The sequence below is a fragment of the Oncorhynchus masou genome, chromosome 19 (assembly GCF_036934945.1).
Source record: "Oncorhynchus masou masou isolate Uvic2021 chromosome 19, UVic_Omas_1.1, whole genome shotgun sequence".
Classification (NCBI taxonomy): domain Eukaryota; kingdom Metazoa; phylum Chordata; class Actinopteri; order Salmoniformes; family Salmonidae; genus Oncorhynchus; species Oncorhynchus masou.
The window spans coordinates 36,011,029-36,034,609 of NC_088230.1; the positions used below are offsets into that span (position 1 = coordinate 36,011,029).

Below are 23,581 nucleotides of genomic sequence, written 5' to 3' on the forward strand. Positions count from 1 at the left end.
TGCTTTATCTACTCCTTTGCTAGCTGCAGAGTTCAACAGAGTTCAAATGAAAGTCAAGTAAATCAAAGAGAAAGCAGACTGTATTGCAATCATCTCTAATGGGTGGTCAAATGTTTGTGGGCAAGGAATAATTAACGACATTATCTCCACCCCTTAACCAGTATTCTACAAGAGCAGACACACTGGTCTCTACATTGCAGATGAGTTGATGGCATTCATCAATGACCTTGGACCACAGAAGTTATTTGCACTGGTGACAGACAATGCTACGAACACGAAGGCTGCTTGGTCTATAGTGGAGGAGTCCTACCCACACATTAAATTTGCTGTTCATGCATTGAATCTGCGCCTCAAGGACATCAAGGGCTGATAACAATGGATACACTCTACAAGAGAGCCAAGGAAATGGTTAGGCATGTGAAGGGTCATCAAGTTATAGCAGTAATCTACCTCACCAAGCAAAGTGAGAAGAATAAGAGCACCACATTGAAGCTGCCCAGCAACACCTGTTGGGGGGCGGAGGGGTTGTCATCATGTTTGACAGTCATCTGGACGGGAAGGAGCCTCTCCAAGAAATGGTCATATCACAGTCTGCCGATATGGACAGCCCCATCAAGGGGATTCTCCTGGATGATGTATTTTGGGAGAGAGTAGTAAGCAGCCTGAAACTCCTGAAACATATAGCAGTAGCCATGGCACTGATTAATGGAGACTCTAACATTCCACATGCCATACTCAACAGCCTGATCAACTCTAACATTCCACAGGCCATACTCAACAGCTTGATCAACTCTAACATTCCACAGGCCATACTCAACAGCTTGATCAACTCTAACATTCCACAGGCCATACTCAACAGCTTGATCAACTCTAACATTCCACAGGCCACACTCAACAGCCTGATCAACTCTAACATTCCACAGGCCACACTCAACATCCTGATCAACTCTAACATTCCACAGGCCACACTCAACAGCTTGATCAACTCTAACATTCCACAGGCCACACTCAACAGCTTGATCAACTCTAACATTCCACAGGCCACACTCAACAGCATGATCAACTCTATGCGAATGAGATGTGTCGCTCTGCGTGAGGAAAATGGTGGTCAGACCAGATACTGACTGGTCTTCTGATCCACACCCCTACCTTTTCTTTAAGGTATCTGTGACCAACAGATGCATATCTGTATTCCCAGTCATGTGAAATCTATAGATTAGGGCCTAAAGAATTTACCTAAATCGACTGATTTCCTTATGAGGTTAAAGTGCAGACTGTTCAGCTATAATTTGAGGGTTTAGAAATTACAGCACTTTTTCTCCCCAAAAGCATTGGGACCAATTCACTTATATGTGTATTGAAAGAAGTCAAAAGTTTTGTATTTGGTCCCATATTCATAGCACGCAATGACTTCATCATTTGACACCATTCTGTATACTTCTGGCCCCTCTTTGGACACTGTGTTAACTAACCTCCAGACAAGCTTCAATGCCATACAACTCTCCTTCCGTGGCCTCCAACTGCTCTTAAATGCAAGTAAAACTAAATGCATGCTCTTCAACCGATCGCTACCCGCACCTGTCCGCCTGTCCAACATCACTACTCTGGATGGCTCTGACTTAGAATACGTGGACAACTACAAATACCTCGGTTTCTGGTTAGACTGTAAACTCTCCTTCCAGACTCACATTAAGCATTTCCAATCCAAAGTTAAATCTAGAATCGGCTTCCTATATCACAACAAAGCCTCCTTCACTCATGCTGCCAAACATACCCTCGTAAAACTGACTATCCTACCGATCCTCGACTTTGGCGATGTCATCAATAAAATAGCCTCCAACACTCTACTCAACAAATTGTCAGTGCCATCCGTTTTGTCACCAAAGCCCCATACACTACCCACCACTGCGACCTGTACACTCTCGTTGGTTGGCCCTTGCTTCATACTCGTCGCCAAACCCACTGGTTACAGGTTATCTTCAAGTCTCTGCTAGGTAAAGCCCCACCTTATCTCAGCTCACTGGTCACCATAGCAGCACCCACTCGTAGCACGCGCTCCAGCAGGTATATCTCGCTGGTCACCCCAAAGCCAATTCCTCCTTTGGTCGCCTTTCCTTCCAGTTCTCTGCCGCCAATGACTGGAACAAACTGCAAAAATCACTGAAGCTGGAGACTCATATCTCCCTCACTAGCTTTAAGCACCAGCTGTCAGAGCACATCTACCACATCTACTATCTTCTGCACATCTACCATTCCAGTGTTTAATTGCTATATTGTAATTACTTCGCCACCATGGCCTATTTATTACCTTAACTCCCTTATCTTACCTCATTTGCACTCACTGTATATAGACTTTTTGTTGTTTTCTTTTTGTTTCTACTGTATTATTGACTATGTTTTGTTTATTCCATGTGTAAACTCTGTTGTTGTATGTGTCGAATTGCTATGCTTTATCTTGGCCAGGTCGCAGTTGCAAATGAGAACTTGTTCACAACTAGCCTACCTGGTTAAATAAAGGTTAGAATAAATCAAATAAATAAAAAATCAAGCTTGTGACTGTACACATTTTCTGTTTTGTTTTGGTTGTGTTTCAGGTTATTTTGTGCCCAATAGAAATTAATGGTAAATAATGTATTGTGTCATTTTGGAGTCACTTTTATTGTATATATGTATATAAGAATATAATGTTTATAAACCATTCTACATTAATGTGGACTCACAAATATCCTACCCCCATGCCATTATAATGGTGAAAGGTTAGCATATCTTGGGGGTATGATATTTGGCATCCTGTATTCAGCATTCTCAATCACCATTATTCTAGAAATTGGAACTTTCCCCAAATATTTCCTCAATTCTATTCTAGAATGGTTGCTACTGTATGATGTACTCAAGGACGATTCAAGGACGATTTATGTACTCGAATTCAAGGACGATTTATGTACTCGAATTCAAGGACGATTTATGTACTCGAATTCAAGGACGATTTATGTACTCGAATTCAAGGACGATTTATGTACTCTAATTCAAGGACGATTTTTGTACTCGAATTCAAGGACGATTTATGTACTCGAATTCAAGGACGATTTATGTACTCTAATTCAAGGATGATTTATGTACTCGAATTCAAGGACGATTTATGTACTCGAATTCAAGGACGATTTATGTACTCGAATTCAAGGACGATTTATGTACTCGAATTCAAGGACGATTTATGTACTCAAATTCAAGGACGATTTATGTACTCTAATTCAAGGACGATTTTTGTACTCGAATTCAAGGACGATTTATGTACTCGAATTCAAGGACGATTTATGTACTCTAATTCAAGGATGATTTATGTACTCGAATTCAAGGACGATTTATGTACTCGAATTCAAGGACGATTTATGTACTCGAATTCAAGGACGATTTATGTACTCGAATTCAAGGACGATTCATCAACACATGAAAAGCTGGCACAGGCAAACTCATTGAATTACACTAATCCCTATTGTGTCCCTGTTTTGCAGTCAGATGTCCTTGTCTAGTAGACCCACATCCCTGTACAGTATTGGAGGGCCAGTAGGGGCACTCTTTCCTCTGGTCTAAAAAAATATCCCAAATGCCCCAGGGCAGTGATTGGGGACACTACCCTGTGTAGGGTGCCGTCTTTCGGATGGGACGTTAAACAGGTGTCCAGGTGGAGTTCAATGAGCAGTCACTAACTATGTTCCCATCCATAGTAGAGTCATACCTTTATAACAAATAAATCACGGCAGCTGTGATGGAAACAGGAAGTTTTATTGTAAATGTATATACATTTTATAAATGACGACAGATCTTTTTTTTTTCGACACGGTGGGAACACCGTTTTTGTATCTGTGAAATTAATTATGCGAGAAACGGCAGTGGAAATGCCTTTATGCGGAAATAGTGATATAATAACCATCATATCGAACTCAACTTAAGTCTTGTGATGACATGGTGTGCGGTCCTCCCACTGCGACTCGAGAAAGCATGCAGTTTATTAGGCTACAGATTAAATAAATGATGATGAGCTCCACGGGGTGGTGAAAGTGCACAGTGAAGAGCTTCACAGGGTGGTGAAAGTGCACAGTGATGAGTTTCACAGGATGGTGAAAGTGCACAGTGATGAGCTTGATGCTCCTTTCCAATAAATATTGAGGGTCTTATTCTGGTGACATGATGATCGATGCTTGAGATTGGTAAAGGGGGAAGAATGCTGCCCTGAAGGAGAGATTGGTAAAGGGGGGAAGAAGGCTGTTCTGAGAGAGAGATTGGTAAAGGGGGGAAGAAGGCTGTTCTGAGAGAGAGATTGGTAAAGGGGGAAGAAGGCTGCCCTGAAGGAGAGATTGGTAAAGGTGGGAAGAAGGCTGTTCTGAGAGAGAGATTGGTAAAGGGGGGAAGAAGGCTGTTCTGAGAGAGAGATTGGTAAAGGGGGAAGAAGGCTGTTCTGAGAGAGAGATTGGTAAAGGGGGAAGAAGGCTGTTCTGAGAGAGAGATTGGTAAAGGGGGAAGAAGGCTGTTCTGAGAGAGAGATTGGTAAAGGGGGAAGAAGGCTGTTCTGAGAGAGATTGGTAAAGGGGGAAGAAGACTGTTCTGAGAGAGAGATTGGTAAAGGGGAAGAAGGCTGTTCTGAGAGAGAGATTGGTAAAGGGGGAAGAAGACTGCCCTGAAGGAGAGATTGGTAAAGGGGAAGAAGGCTGTTCTGAGAGAGAGATTGGTAAAGGGGGAAGAAGGCTGTTCTGAGAGAGAGATTGGTAAAGGGGGAAGAAGGCTGTTCTGAGAGAGAGATTGGTAAAGGGGGAAGAAGGCTGTTCTGAGAGAGAGATTGGTAAAGGGGAAGAAGGCTGTTCTGAGAGAGAGATTGGTAAAGGGGGAAGAAGGCTGTTCTGAGAGAGAGATTGGTAAAGGGGGAAGAAGGCTGTTCTGAGAGAGAGATTGGTAAAGGGGGGAAGAAGACTGTTCTGAGAGAGAGATTGGTAAAGGGGAAGAAGGCTGTTCTGAGAGAGAGATTGGTAAAGGGGGGAAGAAGACTGCCCTGAAGGAGAGATTGGTAAAGGGGGAAGAAGGCTGTTCTGAGAGAGAGATTGGTAAAGGGGGGAAGAAGGCTGTTCTGCGAGAGAGATTGGTAAAGGGGGGAAGAAGGCTGTTCTGAGAGAGAGATTGGTAAAGGGGGAAGAAGGCTGTTCTGAGAGAGAGATTGGTAAAGGGGGGAAGAAGGCTGTTCTGAGAGAGAGATTGGTAAAGGGGGAAGAAGGCTGTTCTGAGAGAGATTGGTAAAGGGGGGAAGAAGGCTGTTCTGAGAGAGATTGGTAAAGGGGGGAAGAAGGCTGTTCTGAGAGAGAGATTGGTAAAGGGGGGAAGAAGGCTGTTCTGAGAGAGAGATTGGTAAAGGGGGAAGAAGGCTGTTCTGAGAGAGAGAGAGATTGGTAAAGGGGGGAAGAAGGCTGTCCTGAGAGAGAGATTGGTAAAGGGGGGAAGAAGGCTGTTCTGAGAGAGAGAGAGATTGGTAAAGGGGGAAGAAGGCTGTTCTGAGAGAGAGATTGGTAAAGGGGGGAAGAAGGCTGTTCTGAGAGAGAGATTGGTAAAGGGGGAAGAAGGCTGTCCTGAGAGAGATTGGTAAAGGGGGGGAGAAGGCTGTTCTGAGAGAGAGATTGGTAAAGGGGGGAAGAAGGCTGTTCTGAGAGAGAGATTGGTAAAGGGGGAAGAAGGCTGTTCTGAGAGAGAGATTGGTAAAGGGGGAAGAAGGCTGTTCTGAGAGAGAGATTGGTAAAGGGGGAAGAAGGCTGTTCTGAGAGAGATTGGTAAAGGGGGAAGAAGGCTGTTCTGAGAGAGAGATTGGTAAAGGGGGAAGAAGGCTGTTCTGAGAGAGAGATTGGTAAAGGGGGAAGAAGGCTGTCCTGAGAGAGATTGGTAAAGGGGGGAGAAGGCTGTTCTGAGAGAGAGATTGGTAAAGGGGGGAAGAAGGCTGTTCTGAGAGAGAGATTGGTAAAGGGGGAAGAAGGCTGTTCTGAGAGAGAGATTGGTAAAGGGGGAAGAAGGCTGTTCTGAGAGAGAGATTGGTAAAGGGGGAAGAAGGCTGTTCTGAGAGAGAGATTGGTAAAGGGGGGAAGAAGGCTGTTCTGAGAGAGAGATTGGTAAAGGGGGGAAGAAGGCTGTTCTGAGAGAGAGATTGGTAAAGGGGGAAGAAGGCTGTTCTAAGAGAGAGATTGGTAAAGGGGGAAGAAGGCTGTTCTGAGAGAGAGATTGGTAAAGGGGGAAGAAGGCTGTTCTGAGAGAGAGATTGGTAAAGGGGGAAGAATGCTGTCCTGAGAGAGAGATTGGTAAAGGGGGAAGAAGGCTGTTCTGAGAGAGAGATTGGTAAAGGGGGAAGAAGGCTGTTCTGAGAGAGAGATTGGTAAGGGGGAAGAAGGCTGTTCTGAGAGAGAGATTGGTAAAGGGGGAAGAAGGCTGTTCTGAGAGAGAGATTGGTAAAGGGGGAAGAAGGCTGTTCTGAGAGAGAGATTGGTAAAGGGGGAAGAAGGCTGTTCTGAGAGAGAGATTGGTAAAGGGGGGAAGAAGACTGCCCTGAAGGAGAGATTGGTAAAGGGGGAAGAAGGCTGTTCTGAGAGAGAGATTGGTAAAGGGGGAAGAAGGCTGTTCTGAGAGAGAGATTGGTAAAGGGGGGAAGAAGGCTGTTCTGAGAGAGAGATTGGTAAAGGGGGAAGAAGGCTGTTCTGAGAGAGAGATTGGTAAAGGGGGGAAGAAGACTGCCCTGAAGGAGAGATTGGTAAAGGGGGAAGAAGGCTGTTCTGAGAGAGAGATTGGTAAAGGGGGAAGAAGGCTGTTCTGAGAGAGAGATTGGTAAAGGGGGAAGAAGGCTGTTCTAAAGAGAGATTGGTAAAGGGGGAAGAAGACTGTTCTGAGAGAGATTGGTAAAGGGGGAAGACGGCTGTTCTGAGAGAGAGATTGGTAAAGGGGGAAGAAGGCTGTTCTGAGAGAGAGATTGGTAAAGGGGGAAGAAGGCTGTTCTGAAGGTGAGAGAGATTGGTAAAGGGGGGAAGAAGGCTGTTCTGAGAGATAGATTGGTAAAGGGGAAGAAGGCGGTTCTGAGAGAGAGATTGGTAAAGGGGGGAAGAAGGCTGTTCTGAGAGAGAGATTGGTAAAGGGGGAAGAAGGCTGTTCTGAGAGAGAGATTGGTAAAGGGGGAAGAAGGCTGCCCTGAGAGAGAGATTGGTAAAGGGGGGAAGAAGGCTGTTCTGAGAGATATTGGTAAAGGGGGGAAGAAGGCTGTTCTGAGAGAGAGATTGGTAAAGGGGGGAAGAAGCCTGTTCTGAGAGATATTGGTTTCAGGCTCCAGAGTGGTGCAGTGGTTTAAAACACTGCATCTCAATGCAAGAGGCATCACTGCAGTACCTGGTTCAAATCCAGGCTGCATCACATCTGGCTGTGATTGGGAGTCCCGTAGGTTAGCGCACAATTGGCCCTGTGCCGTAAGGGGTAGGCTGTCATTGTCAATAAGAATTTGTTCTTAACTAACTTGACTAGTTAAATAAAGGGGGGAAGATAGCTAATTTCACTGGCCTCAATAAGAAAGCTGTAGATGTACGGAATTCTAACTAGTGAAAATCATTAAGACTGTCCGGATTAACTCTAGGGGCCGAGCCTGGCTGGTTGGGTCCATAGGCTACTGCTTTAATGTTTTCTCTATACAAGGTGGAAGAGGGGAAATTAGACGATTTTCTGCTGTAAAGACTTAAGTGGAGCTACTGTGATATGAATGCTATGGCAGCAAATTAAAAGGGTATTAACAGGATTATAACCCACATAAAAAGTTTTATTCCACTTTAGTCCATTTTGCACATTTTTTCCAGTAGAGGAAGCACGATGACTGTGACACATGTGCCCTAAATCTTTCTGACAGTTGCTAACATTTGACGTTAACATGTATTCATGCATTTGTTATTTTCAAAATTGAATATTGTGTTTATAGTTTGCATATAGCAACTATAGTAGCATTCCAATTATCACAGGATCCAGGTAGCAACTGTGGCTCTTTTAATTACGCTACTGGACATCGTGTGAACAATTTTATCTTTTGCCAAGTGGATGCCCTCACAAGTAGTTATTTTAATTTGTCCTGCACCTGTCCTTTTTGTTTTCGATTAAATTAGCTATTTATTATTTTAATCCGAGTTTAGAGCTGAATAACAATGCAAATATATAGTGCCTTGAAATAGAAAGTGCCAAATAATTTTAATACAATAGGCTATTTGTAAATGTACAATATCAAATTGCGAACAACATTCTGCACAAAGGAAGTGTAGGCCGTACATAATAATATAATTTCAATAGGCTAATGATATAGCACCAGTAGCATATTCCATCAGACTATTTAGCCTAGAGATAATCAGATCGTATTAGGTGTATTCTGATTTCCTCAAATAATGCATGCATCAAAGAAGCGGTCTTACCGATTGTGGAGATGTGAGACGGGTGAAATTCGTTGTCCGTGAATCTGCATAATAAACATGTTTTCCCAACCCCCGAATCACCGAGAAGCAGGAGTCGGAAGAGCACGTCATACTGCTTAGCCATAGCGTCTTAGAAATAAGAACAGCAAGCCAGCTAACTCAGCAACGAATTACACACCTACAACCCAGCCCTTATCTACCCTAAACCCAACCCACCTACAACCCAGCCCATGTCTGCCCAAAATATAAAGTAGTCTTTTAATTTTCTTTCGAAAAACGGGAGAGAAAGCTCGAACCTCTCTTTTCTTCTATCAAACCAGGAGCGGTCTCTTTTGGTAACAAAGAGTAGTTATATGAGAAGGGACCAGATTCCCTCCATCCACAGCCCTCTCCTCCTTTCTGATGGGCGCGGTGACGGGGATGCGCGCTCCGCAGCATCCTATTTCCTCTCTAGATATTACTTTCAACGCACGAGGATGGGGTCAAATCCGGTTTCAAAAGTCTAACGGGCACTAGATAGAGCGCGCGAGGAATATGAAACATTGCGAAAGTAAACATTGAAGCTGTGTTCGACTACTCATACTAACATACTGTATACTACATACTTAATGAGTATATACACTACATAGTGTAACGACCCTGTGTTTATAAGCGCGGAAATCGAGCCTGCCACACGAGCATGCTTTTGCGGCACAGTCGACAGCGCGCAGGACCTCGGGCTAGAAGGTCGAGGGTTCGAGACCTGCTCCCTGCTTGTTTCATTACAGTATTATTAGTTTATTTTAGTATACTGTCAACGAACAGTATCCTTTCAGTTGAGCGTACTAGCTCTTCGCCTGTCTCCCGGAAGTTGATGCTGTTGCTATGCAACCTCTTGCTAGTAGTTAGCATAACAACTGACTTGTGAGACATTGTACGACTTCGGGTGTGGAGTGCCAGAGGGCGCTTGTAAATTCAGAGCGTTGTCAGATTGTCCTTGTCCCCATTTTCTTAAAATCTGAAAACGATTTGAAGCAACCCCCATTTCCTGAAGAACTGCATTATGGGCCCTGAAGTACGGAAATAGTGTCCTCTGTGTGTATACTTCATATTTTGGCGATGTACAACATCTGGGAACTTTTGGCATACTAACTATATCCATACTGTGACCAATAAGCATACTAACTATATCTACTAACTACTCCATACTGACTATATCCATACTATGACCAATAAGCATACTAACTATATCTACTAACTATATCAATACTGTGACCAATAAGCATACTATATACTCAAATTCACGTCACAAATTGTAAGGTTAGTGCTGTTAGCATGTGTATTTGAACACAGTTTGAGTCTAGAGAGAAGAAAATGGTCGAACAAGTGCAAATTAAACTTAAGAGCTTGCAAGTGTGACTTTGAGCGAGCAGAACATCATTGTCAGAGATCCCCCCCCCCAAAAGAAATATGTTAAAGCAATAGTCACTTGTCATTGTCAAGTTTTTGCTCTAAATTTCAAATTCGTCTCTCTCAAATTTTTACACCTTTGGGTTTGGATTTCAGACTGATGCGGGAGGGGCTTAAAGGTGGGCACTTGTCTAGAAACATTCAATTGGTCACTTTCACTGGAGTGATGGACGAAGTAACAAGTAACTGGCAAGTCCAGTGTTGTAATTGGCTCTCACCGAGCCTTTTGTTTGTGACGCACTGCAGTACCGTCTGTTTAGCTAGCTAGCTAGCAGGTTTGAGTAGAAAGCCTAAGATGTTTATAACTAACCCACCAATCTCATTGTTCTGTCTGTGAGTAAGCGCTGAACAATTTATGAAACCCAGCAGCTTGATAACCAAATTAATTGGCAAATACATTCCAATAGGTATACAAAACCTTGAGTTGAGTGGAATTTACTTGCTAAAATTAGCTAGCTTATTTTATATTTTACTAGGCAAGTCAGTTAAGAACAAATTCTTATTTTCAATAACGGCCTGGGAACAGTGGGTTAACTGCCTGTTCAGGGGCAGAACGACATATTTGTACCTTGTCAGCTCAGGGATTTGAACTTGCAACCATTACGGTTACTAGTCCAACGCTCTAACCACTCTAGGCTACCCTGCTGTCAGCCAACAACGTTTGTCTGTAAAATGAAAAGCAGACAGTCAAGTAAACACCATAAAACAAGTTCCTCTAATTGCAGGCAGGAGCTCATATTTAGTGTATTAAGCCCAATGACACAAACACGCAGCACATGGGGGGTGAGTGTAACGGATGTGAAACGGCTAGCTTAGTTAGCGGTGCGCTAAATAGCGTTTCAATCGGTGACGTCACCTTGCTCTGCAAGGGCCGCGGCTTTTGTGGAGCGATGGGTAATGATGCTTCGTGGGTGACTGTTGTTGATGTGTGCAGAGGGTCCCTGGTTCACTCCCGGGTATGGGTGAGCGGACGGTCTAAAGTTATACTGTTACACACGCAGCACATGAGGGATTTTGAATGGAACTCACTAAGGGGAGAATCTGCTATCTGCTGCAAGTTCATTCAGTCCATAATCAGTCCCTAATAATAGAATGTAAACTGATATGATAAACCAACTAAGCAGGCTAACTAACATGTTAGAATCAGCTTTATTCAACAAATACATTTGCACATGTACAGGAATTTGACTCTGTGAAATGGTGCTGCCACAATAAACAGAATATAGAGATGATAGACAGAATATAGAGACAAACAATTAGCCCTTACTAAACCCGGAGGTGTGTTGGGTCATTGTACTGTTGAAAAGGCCAGCATCCCAGAGTCGCCTCTTCACTCTTGACGTTGAGACTGGTGTTTTGCGGGTACTAGTTAATGAAGCTGCCAGTTGGACTTTCTCAAACTAGACACTCTAATGTACTTGTCCTCTTGCTCAGTTGTGCACCGGGGCCTCCCACTCCTCTTTCTATTCTGGTTAGAGCCAGTTTGCTCTGTTCTGTGGAGGAAGTAGTACATAGCGGTGTACGAGATCTTCAGTTTATTGGAAATGTCTTGCATGGAATAGTCTTAATTTCTCAGAACAAGAATAGACTGATGAGTCTATTTCGAGCCTGTAATTGAACCCACAAATGCTGATGCTCCAGACATTAATCTAAAGAAGGCCAGTTGTATTGTTTCTTTAAAGCAGAACAACAGTTTTCAGCTCTGCTAACAAAATTACAAAAGGGTTTTCTAATGATCAATTAACCTTTTGAAATGATTTTATGTTATTTTAATGGATAACAAATGTGCTTTTCTTTCAAAAACAAGGACATTTCTAAGTGACCCCAAACTTTTGAACGGTAGTGTATATATTAAATGAGTAAAGCAGTATGTAAACATGATTAAAGTGACTAGTGTTCCATTCTTAAAGTGACCAGTGATTGCATGTCTATGTATATAGGGCAGCAGCCTATAAGGTGCAGGGTTGAGTAACCGGGTAGTAGCTGGCTAGTGATGGCTATTTCACAGTCTGATGGCCTTTTTCAGTCTCTCGGTCCCAGCTTTGATAAACCTGTACTGACCTTGCCTTCTGGATGGTAGCGGGGTGAACAGGCCGTGGCTCGGGTGGTTGATGTCCTTGATGATATTTTTGGCCTTCCTGTAGCATCGGCTGCTGTAGGTGTCCTGGAGGGCAGGCAGTGTGCCCCGGGTGATGCTTTGGGCAGACCTCACCATACTCTGTAGAGCCCTGCGGTTGCGGGCAGTGCAGTTGCGTACCAAGCGGTGATACAGCCCTACAGGATGCTCTGAATTGAGCATCTGTAAAAGTTTGTAAGGATCTTAGGGACCAAGCCAAATTTCTTCAGCCTCCTGAGGTTGAAGAGATGCTGTTGAGTCTTCTTCACCACACTGTCTGTGTGGGTGGACCATTTCAGATTGTCGGTGATGTGTACACCGAGGAACGTGAAGCTTTTCACCTTCTCCACTGCGGTCCCATCAATGTGGATAGGGGTGTGCTCTCTCTGCTGTTTCCTGAAGTACACAATCATCTCCTTCGTTTTGTTGACGTTGAGGGAGAAGTTATGCGCCTGTCACCTCTCCGCCAAGGCCTTCACCTCCTCCCTGCAGGCTGTCTCGTCATCGTTGGTAATCAGGCCTACAACTGTCGTGTCGTCTGCAAACTTGATGATTGAATTGAAGGCATGCGTGGCCACGCAGTCATGGGTGAACAGGGAGTACAGGAGGGGGCTGAGCACGCACCTTTGTGGGGCCCCTGTGTTGAGGATCAGTGAAGTGGATGTGTTGTTTCCTACCTTCACCACATGGGGGCGGCCCGTCAGGAAGTCCAGGACCCAATTGCAGAGGGCGGGGTTTAGACCCAGGGCCCGAGCTTAATGATGAGCTTGGAGGGTGCTATGGTGCTGAAGGCTGAGCTATAGTCAATTAACAGCATTCTGATGTAGGTATTCTTCTTGTCCAGATGGGGTAGGGTAGTGTGCAGTGCAATGGCGATTGCATCGTCTGTGGATCTATTGGGGCGGTATGAAAATTGAAGTGGGTGTAGGGTGTCAGGAAAGGTAGAGGTGATATGATCCTTCACTAGCCTCTCAAATCACTTTATGATGACAGAAGTGAGTGCTATGGGGCGATAGTCATTTAGTTCAGTTACCTTTGCTTTCTTGGGTCCAGGAACAATGATGGACATCTTGAAGCAAGTGGGGGCAGCAGACTGGGATAGGGAAAGATTGAGTACGTCCGTAAACACTTCAGCCAGCTGGTCTGCACATGCTCTGAGGACATGGCTAGGGATGACGTCTGGACCGGCAGCCTTGCGAGGGTTAACACGTTTAAATGTCTTACTCACGTCAGCCACGGATAAGGAGAGCCCACAGTCCTTGGGAGCCTTGTCGGTGGCACTGTGTTATCCTCAAAGCGGGCGAAGAAGGTGTTTAGCTTGTCCGGGAGCAAGACGTCAATATCCGTGACGTGGCTAGTTTTCCCTTTGTAAACCTTGATTGTTTGTAGATCCTGCCACATGAGCCGTTGAGTTGCGAATCCACTTTGTCTCTGTACTGTCGTTTTGCCTGTTTGATTGCCTTGCGGAGGGAATAACTACACTGTTTGTATTCTGCCATATTCCCAGTCACTTTGCCATGGTTAAATGCGGTGGTTCGCACTTTCAGTTTTGTGCGAATGCTGTCATCTATCCGCGGTTTCTGATTTGGGTAGGTTTTAATAGTTACAGTGGGAGCAACATCTGGTATACACTTCCTGATGAACTCAGTCACCTTGTCAGTGTATACATCAATGTTATTCTCAGGGGCTACCTGGAACATATCCCAGTGTGTGTGATCAAAACAATCTTGAAGCATGGATTCTGATTGGTCAAACCAGCATTGAATAGACCTTAGCATGGGTATTTCCTGTTTGAGTTTCTGCCTATAGGAAAGGATGAGCAAAATGGAGTTTTGCCAAAGGGAGGGCGTCGGAGGGCCTCCTAGGCATCCCGGAAGTTGGAGTAGCAGTGGTGGAGTGTTTTAGCAGCTCGAGTCCTACAGTAAATGTGTTGATAGAACTCCGGTAGCGTTTTCCTCAAATTTGTTATAGTAATTGATTTTGGAGAGCAAACTGGAAAACTGGTGTGAGAGGTCTTGACGTGTAGTAAGTATTGTATTTCCTCAGGCGAACAACAAAATCTCTGCTCTCAAATTAATATACTGCATGCGGAAATTTGAGCATCGCCAGCTCTCAAGTTAATTTTGGTTCACCACGCTGGCCTGCGCTGGTGGCACCCGTCCTCTGCTCGCTCAACCACAGTTCCTCTCTTGACTCAAGTGTTTGTGCAATGATGTTTCATCTTGTTCGCGCGCGTTCGACTTTTGAATCAGAATTGATGCCATACACGAGATGGGTGGGGATAAAGCCAACAAGATGGGTGGGGATAAAGCCAACAAGATGGATGGGGACAAAGCCAACAAGATGGATGGGGATAAAGTCAACAAGATGGGTGGGTATAAAGCCAACAAGATGGATGGGGACAAAGCCAACAAGATGGATGGGGATAAAGTCAACAAGATGGATGGGGATAAAGCCAACAAGATGGGTGGTGATTAGGCCAACAAAATGGATGCGGATAAAGCCAACAAGATGGGTGGGGATAAAGCCAACAAGATGGGTGGGGATAAAGCCAACAACATGGATGGGGATAAAGCCAACAAGATGGGTGGGTATAAAGCCAACAGGATGGATGGGGACAAAGCCAACAAGATGGATGGGGATAAAGTCAACAAGATGGATGGGGATAAAGCCAACAAGATGGGTGGTGATAAAGCCAACAAAATGGATGCGGATAAAGCCAACAAGATGGGTGGGGATAAAGCCAACAAGATGGGTGGGGATAAAGCCAACAAGATGGGTGGGGATAAAGCCAACAAGATGGATGGGGATAAAGCCAACAAGATGGGTGGGGATAAAGCCAACAAGATGGATGGGGATAAAGCCAACAAGATGGGTGGGGATAAAGCCAACAAAATGGATGGGGATAAAGCCAACAAGATGGGTGGGGATAAAGCCAACAAGATGGGTGGGGATAAAGCCAACAAGATGGGTGGGGATAAAGCCAACAAGATGGGTGGGGATAAAGCCAACCAGATGGATGGGGATAAAGCTAACAAGATGGGTGGGGATAAAGTCGACAAGATGGGTGGGGATAAAGCCGACAAGATGGGTGGGGATAAAGCCGACAAGATGGATGGGGATAAAGCCAACAAGATGGATGGGGATAAAGCCAACAAGATGGGTGGGGATAAAGCCAACAAGATGGGTGGGGATGAAGCCAACAAGATGGGTGGGGATGAAGCCAACAAGATGGGTGGGGATAAAGCCAACAAGATGGGTGGGGATAAAGCCAACAAGATGGGTGGGGATAAAGCCAACAAGATGGGTGGGGATAAAGTGCGTGAGTAACAAGACTGTACCCTAATAAGAAACTCATTAGGCCTATATTTTCTTGCCAGTAAACCACATCATGTAGGGTAATTGTACCCAAGTAGCCTACATAAAGTGAGCTAAATAAAATATAGGCTATAGCCTCCCTATCCCTTTTGTTCCTTTTCAAATCAAATCAAATTGTATTAGTCACATGGGCTGAATACAACCTTACAGTAAAATGCTTACTGATGAGCCCCTAAACTACAATGCAGTTTAAATATATATATATATATATATATATATATATATATATATATATATATATATATATATATGAGTGTATAAAATATGAATAATAATAAGATATAAAAGTAAGAAGTAATTAAAAAGCAGCAGTAAAATAGCAATATCCGTTGGGGCAATTAGCTTTTCAGTAAGACCGATTGGAGTAATGGCAACCTCTGTATTTTACGTGAGAGTCACCCTGGGAGCCATCAAGTGACCACTTACGCAATGTAGCCGCCTATGGCTATTCTTCAACATAAATGCGTAACACTATGTCACAATGCTGTAGACACCTTGGGGAATACATAGAAAGCTTAAGCTGGTTGATAGCACATTCACAGCTCAATAGGGACTCATTGGAACGCAGCGCTTTCAAAATATGGGGCACTTCCGGATGGGATTTTTCTCAGGCTTTCGCCTGCAACATCGGTTCTGTTATACTCAAAGACAATATCTTTACAGTTTTGGAAACGTTAGAGTGTTTTCTATCCTAAGCTGTCAATTATATGCATATTCTAGCATCTTGTCCTGACAAAATATCCCGTTTAAAACGGGAACGTTTTTTTTTTCTTCAAAAAATGGAAATACTGCCCCTAGAGTCGCAACAGGTTTTAAAGTGACTATGCATCAATGATAACAACAGCAAGTAGCAGCGGTGTAAAAGGGGGGGGCAATGTAAATAGTCTGGGTAGCCATTTGATTCGATGTTCCGGAGTCTTATGGCTTGGGGGTAGAAGCTGTTGAGAAGCCTATTGGACCTAGACTTGGCGCTCTGGTACCGCTTGCCGTGCGGTAGCAGAGAGAACAGTCTATAACGAGGGTGGCTGAAGTCTTTGACAATTTATAGGGTCTTCCTCTGACACCGCCTGGTATAGAGGTCCTGGATGGCAGGAAGCTTTGCCCCGTTGATGTACTGGGTCGTACACACGACCCTCTGTACTGCCTTGTGATTGGAGGCCGAGCAGTTGCCATACCAGGCTGTGATGGAAACAGTCAGGATGCTCTCGATGGTGCAGCTGTAGAAACTTTTGATGATCTGAGGACCAATGCCAAATCTTTTCAGTCTCCTGATGGGGAATAGGTTTTGTTGTGCCCTCTTCACGACCGTCTTGGTGTGCTAGTTTGTTGGTGATGTAGACACCAAGGAACATAAAGCTCTCAACTTGCTCCACTACAGCCCCGTCGATGAGAATGGGAGCGTGCTCGGTCCTCTTTTTCCTGTCGTCCACAATCATCCCCTTTATCTTGATCACATTTGAGGGAGAGGTTGTTGTCCTTGCACCACATGGCTAGGTCTTTAACCTCCTCCCTATAGGCTGTCTCGTTGTTGTTGGTGATCAGGCCTACCACTGTTGTGTGGCAAATATCGGCAAACTTAATGATGGTGTTTGAGTCGTGCCTGGCTGTGCAGTCATGAATGAACAGGGAGCACAGGAGGGGACTGAGCATGCACCCTTTGAGGGGCCCCTGTGTTGAGGATCAGCGTGACAGATGTGTTGTTACCTACCCTTACCACCTATTGGTGGCCCGTCAGGAAGTCCAGGATCCAATTGCAGAGGGAGGTGTTTAGTCACAAGGTCCTTAGCATATTGATGAGCTTTGAGGGCACTATGGTGTTGAACGCTGAGCTGTAGTCAATGAATAGCATTCTCACGTAGATGTTCCTTTTGTCCAGGTGGGAAAGGGCAGTGTGGAGTGCAATAGAGATTGCATCATCTGTGGATCTGTTTGGGCAGTATGCAAATTAGGGGGTCTAGGGTTTCTGGGATAATGGTGTTGATGTGAGCCATGACAAGCCTTTCAAATAATTGCATGGCTACAGACGTGAGTGCTGCAGGTCGGTAGTCATTTAGGCAGGTTACCTTGGTGTTTTTGGGAACGGTGACTGTGGTGGTCTGCTTAAAACATGTTGGTATTACAGACTTGGTCAGGGGGAGGTTGAAAATGTCAGTGAAGAATCTTGCCACCTGGTCAGCTCATGCTCGCAGTACAGGTCTTGGTAATCCGTCTGGCCCTGCAGCCTTGTTGACCTGTTTAAAGGTCTTACCCACATCGACTGCGGAGAGCGTGATCACACAACCTTCCGGAACAACTGGTGTTCTCATACATGTTTCAGTGTTATTTGCCTCGAAGTGAGCATAGAAGTAGTTCAGCTCATCTGGCAGGCTCGTGTCACTGGGCAGCTCTTGGCTGTGCTTCCCTTTGTCGTCTGTAACGGTTTGCAAGCCCTGCCACATCCGACGAGTGTAAGAGCCGGTGTAGTACGATTCGATCTTAGTCCTGTATTGATGCTTTGCCTGTTTGATGGTTCATCGGAGGGCATAGTGGGATTTCTTATAAGCTTCTGGGTTAGAGTCCCGCTCCTTGAAAGCGGCCGCTCTAGCCTTTAGCTCAGTATGGATGTTGCCTGTAATCCATGGCTTCTGGTCCGGGTATGTACGTACGATCACTGTGGGGATGACATCATGGATGCAATTATTGATTGACTGATGTGGTGTACTCCTCAATGCCATCAGAGGGAACATATTCCAGTCCATACTAGCAAGATAGTCCTGTAGCTTAGCATCTTCTGCTTCATCTGACCACTTTTTTATTGATCCAGTCACTGGTGCATCCAGCTTTAATTTTTTACTTGTAAGCAGGAATCAAGAGGATAGAATAATGGTCAGGATTGCCAAATGGAGAGCTTTGTCTGCGTCTCTGTGTGTGGAGGGAGAGTTTTTTTCCCTCCGGTTGCACATTTTACATGCTCATCGAAATTTGGTAAAAACGACTTAAGTTTTCCTGCATTAAAGTCCCCGGCCACTAGGAGCGCCGCCTCTGGGTGAGCGTTTTCTTGTTTGCAGCTCATTGAGAACAGCTCATTGAGAACAGCTCATTGAGAACAGCTCATTGAGAACAGCTCATTGAGAACAGCTCATTGAGAACAGCTCATTGAGAACAGCTCATTGAGAACAGCTCATTGAGAACAGCTCATTGAGTGCGGTCTTTGTGCCAGCCTATAGTTGTGAATAATACATGCTGTTTTATGATGTGTCAACTAGTAATCAAGTGACAATTTTATTACATTTCTAATTAAGTCAGGGTTGGATTGAGTTAAAAAAAAATAATAATATTCATGCATTTTAGGATTCACTACAATGCACTATCATGACAGCAAACGAGGATTTCAATTGTTCCATCCGACTTGCTGTATGCCTTAGGAAACCCCGCCTATTTTACCGGAAGTAACTGTCCGTGTAGCACTGATTGTAGTACATCTGTTGATAAGCAGAAAAAAGTAGGTAGATAGGGAGAAATAACGGTACACTTTTTAGCAAACTCACATAAAACAATAATGGAAAGTGTATCCTCGCCGTTACGGTGCTTCGGCGAATGTCACACCGCGGAGAAATACACGGATGACGGAGTGGAGACGGTGACTTCGGTAGAACAGGTAAATTAAGCCAGTTTGACGGCCGGATTAGCCCCGTTAGCTGCCATGGCTAACAAACATTGTTGTCAAGCTACACTGGAGGCAAAAAGTGATGATTTGGGTAATCATAAACAAGTGTTTTTTTTTACGTGCTTTTAAAATCACTTGCATTTTGTTACCATGTTGAGACATGCCAAGCAAAAATGTTGGTATTCTACTGCCATTTTACTTTATGTTCGTATTGTTAGTTTTTTACTATTTCCTATTGTTGGATTGTCGAGAATGAACCTGCAAGTAACCATTTCGTTGTACGATGTATACCATGAGTATCTCGTACATACGGCTAATAAAGCTAGCTAGCATTAGCCGCAGCTGTAATGTAATTAGCTCCATGGCTAGCTAGCTGGCTAAGATTGTTAATAGAACAGGATTAGTCGATACAAGGGGTGGATTGGCAATGCAGACATCTTAAATGCTATGAATACTTTTTTTCATTATGTCAAAATATACATTCGTATCAATTCTAAGGAGTGTTTATCAAAATGTTCTAGTCCAGTACTGACACGTGGGATTCAACTAATCAAGTGCTTGATGATGAGTTAAAACTGTAAACGGTTGTACAAAACAGTAACAGAGAGCCTTGCCACCCCCGGTTCGTTAAAAAGCTGTGGGGTTGGGCTGGAGAAATGTAATCACTCTCAAATTTATACACAGAACTATGGATGCAAGGATTGACCATCCATGATATCAAAATAATCCATGATATCAAAATAAATTATAGTTTTAACCATGTTTTGAGACTATAGTGTTTATTTTCTTTATTTAACAATATTAGAGTAAAACAAGCTTATGTTGTGGGTTCTGTATGACAGTTGAACTCATGAGGCATTTAGAAGTTATATTCTATAAGAATCAATGGGTACATATCATTAATTTAATTTATAAGTAAAAAAAATGGATGTAGCAAAGACTGATAACCTGACTTAAAAGGGGCTATGTCAGTGCTTACTTAGAACTGTGCACCCTCAAGAGGAAGTGAGAGAAACTGCTCCAATGTTGTCATTCTGGATAAAGACAATGTTTTGTATGGTCAAAGGACAGCCAATTCTAGTGTTTTGCTGCCGTCCATAATGTTTAAATAATAATAACAACAATTAACAGGTGTGCATGCAGTCAGTTTCATTCTCATGCCTGGTTAAAGCTCTCATTTTCAGTTTTGATTTGTGTCTCACTCAAACATCTTATTTTATCCAGAGAAAAGTCGAACGCAGTATTCAAGAAGTAGTCAGTGTTTACAAGCAGATACACAGCCTACCGCAGTAAGTACATGTTTGACTTCATTCTCTGCTTTTCAGCAAGGTCACAGTCTTTGTTTTGTATGTGAGAATCTGTCATTGCTTTGAATCCTACTTGGCTTATGTCCTTTACCTGAAATGTGACCACATAAATATTACAAGACTGAGTTGTAGTCCTATTTTTTGTGTGAACATTTTGAGAATACAACAAAATACTGTGAGTAAGACGAATTCATACAAGTCAAAGTTATCTACGGGGTTCTTAAAGTTTCACCCTTCTGACGAAACTCTAGCCAGAAGATCCGACCTGCTTGCTGACAGCTGAACTAGGGTCGGACAGACTTCCTGTGTAGATTTATGACACAGCGGAGATGGCGTGATATGGCTCGGAAAACATATCCCAACTGTTACACCAAGAAGATTGAACGACTGCTGAAAAGATTAAAAACACTATCATTCTCCTCTGTGTTAACAGTTGGGATAATAGGACGATTCAGAAACAAAGCATTTCTCATTCCTGGATTGACGTACGTTTTCCGAGCCAAATCTCGCGCCATCTACGCTGTGTCTTAATCTACACAGGAAGTCTGATCTGCGAAACAAACCCAAGCTCTGGAGCAGGGCGCGCGGTTCCGCTCTGGAGCAGGGCGCGCGGTTCCGCTCTGGAGCAGGGCGCGCGGTTCCGCTCTGGAGCAGGGCGCGCGGTTCCGCTCTGGAGCAGGGCGCGCGGTTCCGCTCTGGAGCAGGGCGCGCGGTTCCGCTCTGGAGCAGGGCGCGCGGTTCCGCTCTGGAGCAGGGCGCGCGGTTCCGCTCTGGAGCAGGGCGCGCGGTTCCGCTCTGGAGCAGGGCGCGCGGTTCGGCTGCGCTTTGACTGATTGACTGACTGACTTACCAACCAACCGATGTGTCTGAATGACGCCCTAGATCATGTGTCAAACTCATTCCATGGCGGGTTGAGTTTATGTAGGTTTTCATTGCTTCCTTGAACTTGGTTTCTGTCCTTTTCTCTCCATTCAAAGCACCACCGCTGTTTTCGCCACCATGACCGAGTGAGTATGTCAACATATATTTAGTCGACGCTTTTATCCCAAGGCAACTTACTGTAGTGGGTTTTCCTATGGTTGGGACTCTAACCTACGACATAGGAACAATATATCAGTGTTTCCGCTGGAGTCGTTTGGCTCATTCAGTGTTTCCGCTGGAGTCGTTTGGCACATTCAGTGTTTCCGCTGGAGTCGTTTGGCACATTCAGTGTTTCCGCTGGAGTCGTTTGGCACATTCAGTGTTTCCGCTGGAGTCGTTTGGCTCATTCAGTGTTTCCGCTGGAGTCGTTTGGCTCATTCAGTGTTTCTGCTGGAGTCGTTTGGCTCATTCAGTGTTTCTGCTGGAGTCGTTTGGCTCATTCAGTGTTTCTGCTGGAGTCGTTTGGCTCATTCAGTGTTTGTGCTGGAGTCGTTTGGCTCATTCAGTGTTTGTGCTGGAGTCGTTTGGCTCATTCAGTGTTTGTGCTGGAGTCGTTTGGCTCATTCAGTGTTTGTGCTGGAGTCGTTTGGCTCATTCAGTGTTTCTGCTGGAGTCGTTTGGCTCATTCAGTGTTTCTGCTGGAGTCGTTTGGCTCATTCAGTGTTTCTGCTGGAGTCGTTTGGCTCATTCAGTGTTTCTGCTGGAGTCGTTTGGCTCATTCAGTGTTTCTGCTGGAGTCGTTTAGCTGTGGCACAGCGTCACGGCTCCCCAAAAAATATGGAACGTGAAAACGTCTTTCTGTTCACTTTGAAAATGCTGGAACAGTCCACATTTTACCTCCCCTGCAAACAAAATAAGTAATGAATAGACCCATCTTGACAGCTCCATAGTAGAATATTTGATCTATTTATCTAGTTGGCTTGTTGTGGTGTGTTCCATGTGAGAGAGATCTCGAGGCGCATTCAAGTGCCATAGGGAGGGAAACCTGCATTCTGACAAACAGTCAATGCACAACAATTCTTGCAATAACAGGTTTAATGGCCTTTGTTAAAAAGATTGGGTTCCCAGCTTTCCATTCCTACTTTTATTTATTTTTTATCAACAAATAGCTAGCGGGACTATTTACGCGAACGGCACCATTTCAAGCCTGGAGTTTTTAGTAGCGGCATAGCTAAGCACGTTACCGCTCAGCGGTTCAATTAGCTTTGAACGTGTCGGGCTAAATGTAACACGGGTCAAATCTAATCTTAGTTGTGAAATGCATCGAATTACAACAGTTGTAGACTTCACCGTAAAATGCTAAGTTATGAGCTTTTTCCCAACAATGCAGAGTTAAAAAGTAGAAATGTTTGTATTAAAAACTGGCTAAATATATATATATATATATATATTTATATATATTTTAAAGGAGTAACCCAATAAAATAACACGGCTATATACAAGGATTTCCGGTATCGAGTCGATATGCAGCTGTAAGCGATAGTTGAGGTAATATGTACATGTAGGTAGGGGTAAAGTGACTAGGCAATGAGGATAGATAATAAACGGTCAATGTAAATAGTCCCGCTAGCTATTTGATTATCTGGTCATCGGTCTTTCTAGGGCAACTTGGGGTAAAATGACACCCTACCTCAAATTGTGAGGGAGTGACTTTAAAAAAAATAAAAGGTGATGAGACGGATGACATGTTTAGTTAAACGACCAGGCAGGTGGTGGGGGCACCTTCCTGGTCCATGCATAGGCACTTTAATTTGTTAAGTGCCTATGCATGGATAACAAACAGTGAGTAGCAGCAGTGTAAAAACAAAGCACTTCACATGCTGACTGCAGGAATGTGAACCAGAGCTGTTGCCGGATAATTTAATGTTAATTTTTCTACCATAAGCCGCCTCAACGTTGTTTTAGATTTGGCAGTCGTCCAACTGGCCTCAAAACCACGTGTATGGCGTCATATGGCTTAGCCATTTGTTCCCATTGTTGACGTCAGCAGAGTGCCCCATGGTGGCAGTGGGGTTATGGTATGGGCAGGCATAAACTATGGACAACAAACACAATTGCATTTTATTGATGGCGACTTGAGATACCCGTGATGAGATCCTGAGGCCCGTTGTCGTTGCCATTCACTCACCAACATCACCTCATGTTTCAGCATTATAATGCACAGCCCCACGTCACAAGGATCTGTACACAATTCCTGGAAGCTGAAAATATCCCAGTTCTTCCATGGCCTGCGTACTCACCAGACATGTCACCTGTTGAGCATGTTTGGGATGCTCTGGATCGATGTGCATGACAGTATGTTCCA

At 44.2% G+C, this 23,581-nt stretch overlaps 2 protein-coding genes across 3 annotated transcripts in view; one reads left to right on the plus strand and one right to left on the minus strand.

Annotated features, from left to right (window-relative positions):
- The window catches only part of LOC135505602 (ras-related protein Rab-15-like), a 38,968-nt gene extending 30,326 nt beyond the window's left edge, over nt 1-8,642 (minus strand). The window contains exon 1 of the mRNA XM_064924667.1: nt 8,460-8,642. Coding sequence (XP_064780739.1) covers nt 8,460-8,583 — 124 coding nt within the window. The 5' untranslated portion in view covers nt 8,584-8,642. The remainder of the gene's footprint in view (nt 1-8,459) is intronic.
- A 10,178-nt stretch (nt 8,643-18,820) lies between these two features.
- The window catches only part of fntb (farnesyltransferase, CAAX box, subunit beta), a 50,713-nt gene continuing 45,952 nt past the window's right edge, over nt 18,821-23,581 (plus strand). Inside the window, exons 1-3 of one of the 2 annotated variants that reach the window (XM_064925749.1) lie at nt 18,821-19,039; nt 20,273-20,337; nt 21,333-21,362. In XM_064925749.1, the coding sequence (XP_064781821.1) occupies nt 18,941-19,039; nt 20,273-20,337; nt 21,333-21,362 (194 nt within the window). In that variant the 5' untranslated portion in view covers nt 18,821-18,940. The remainder of the gene's footprint in view (nt 19,040-20,272; nt 20,338-21,332; nt 21,363-23,581) is intronic. The other variant, XM_064925750.1, reaches the window with a different exon arrangement.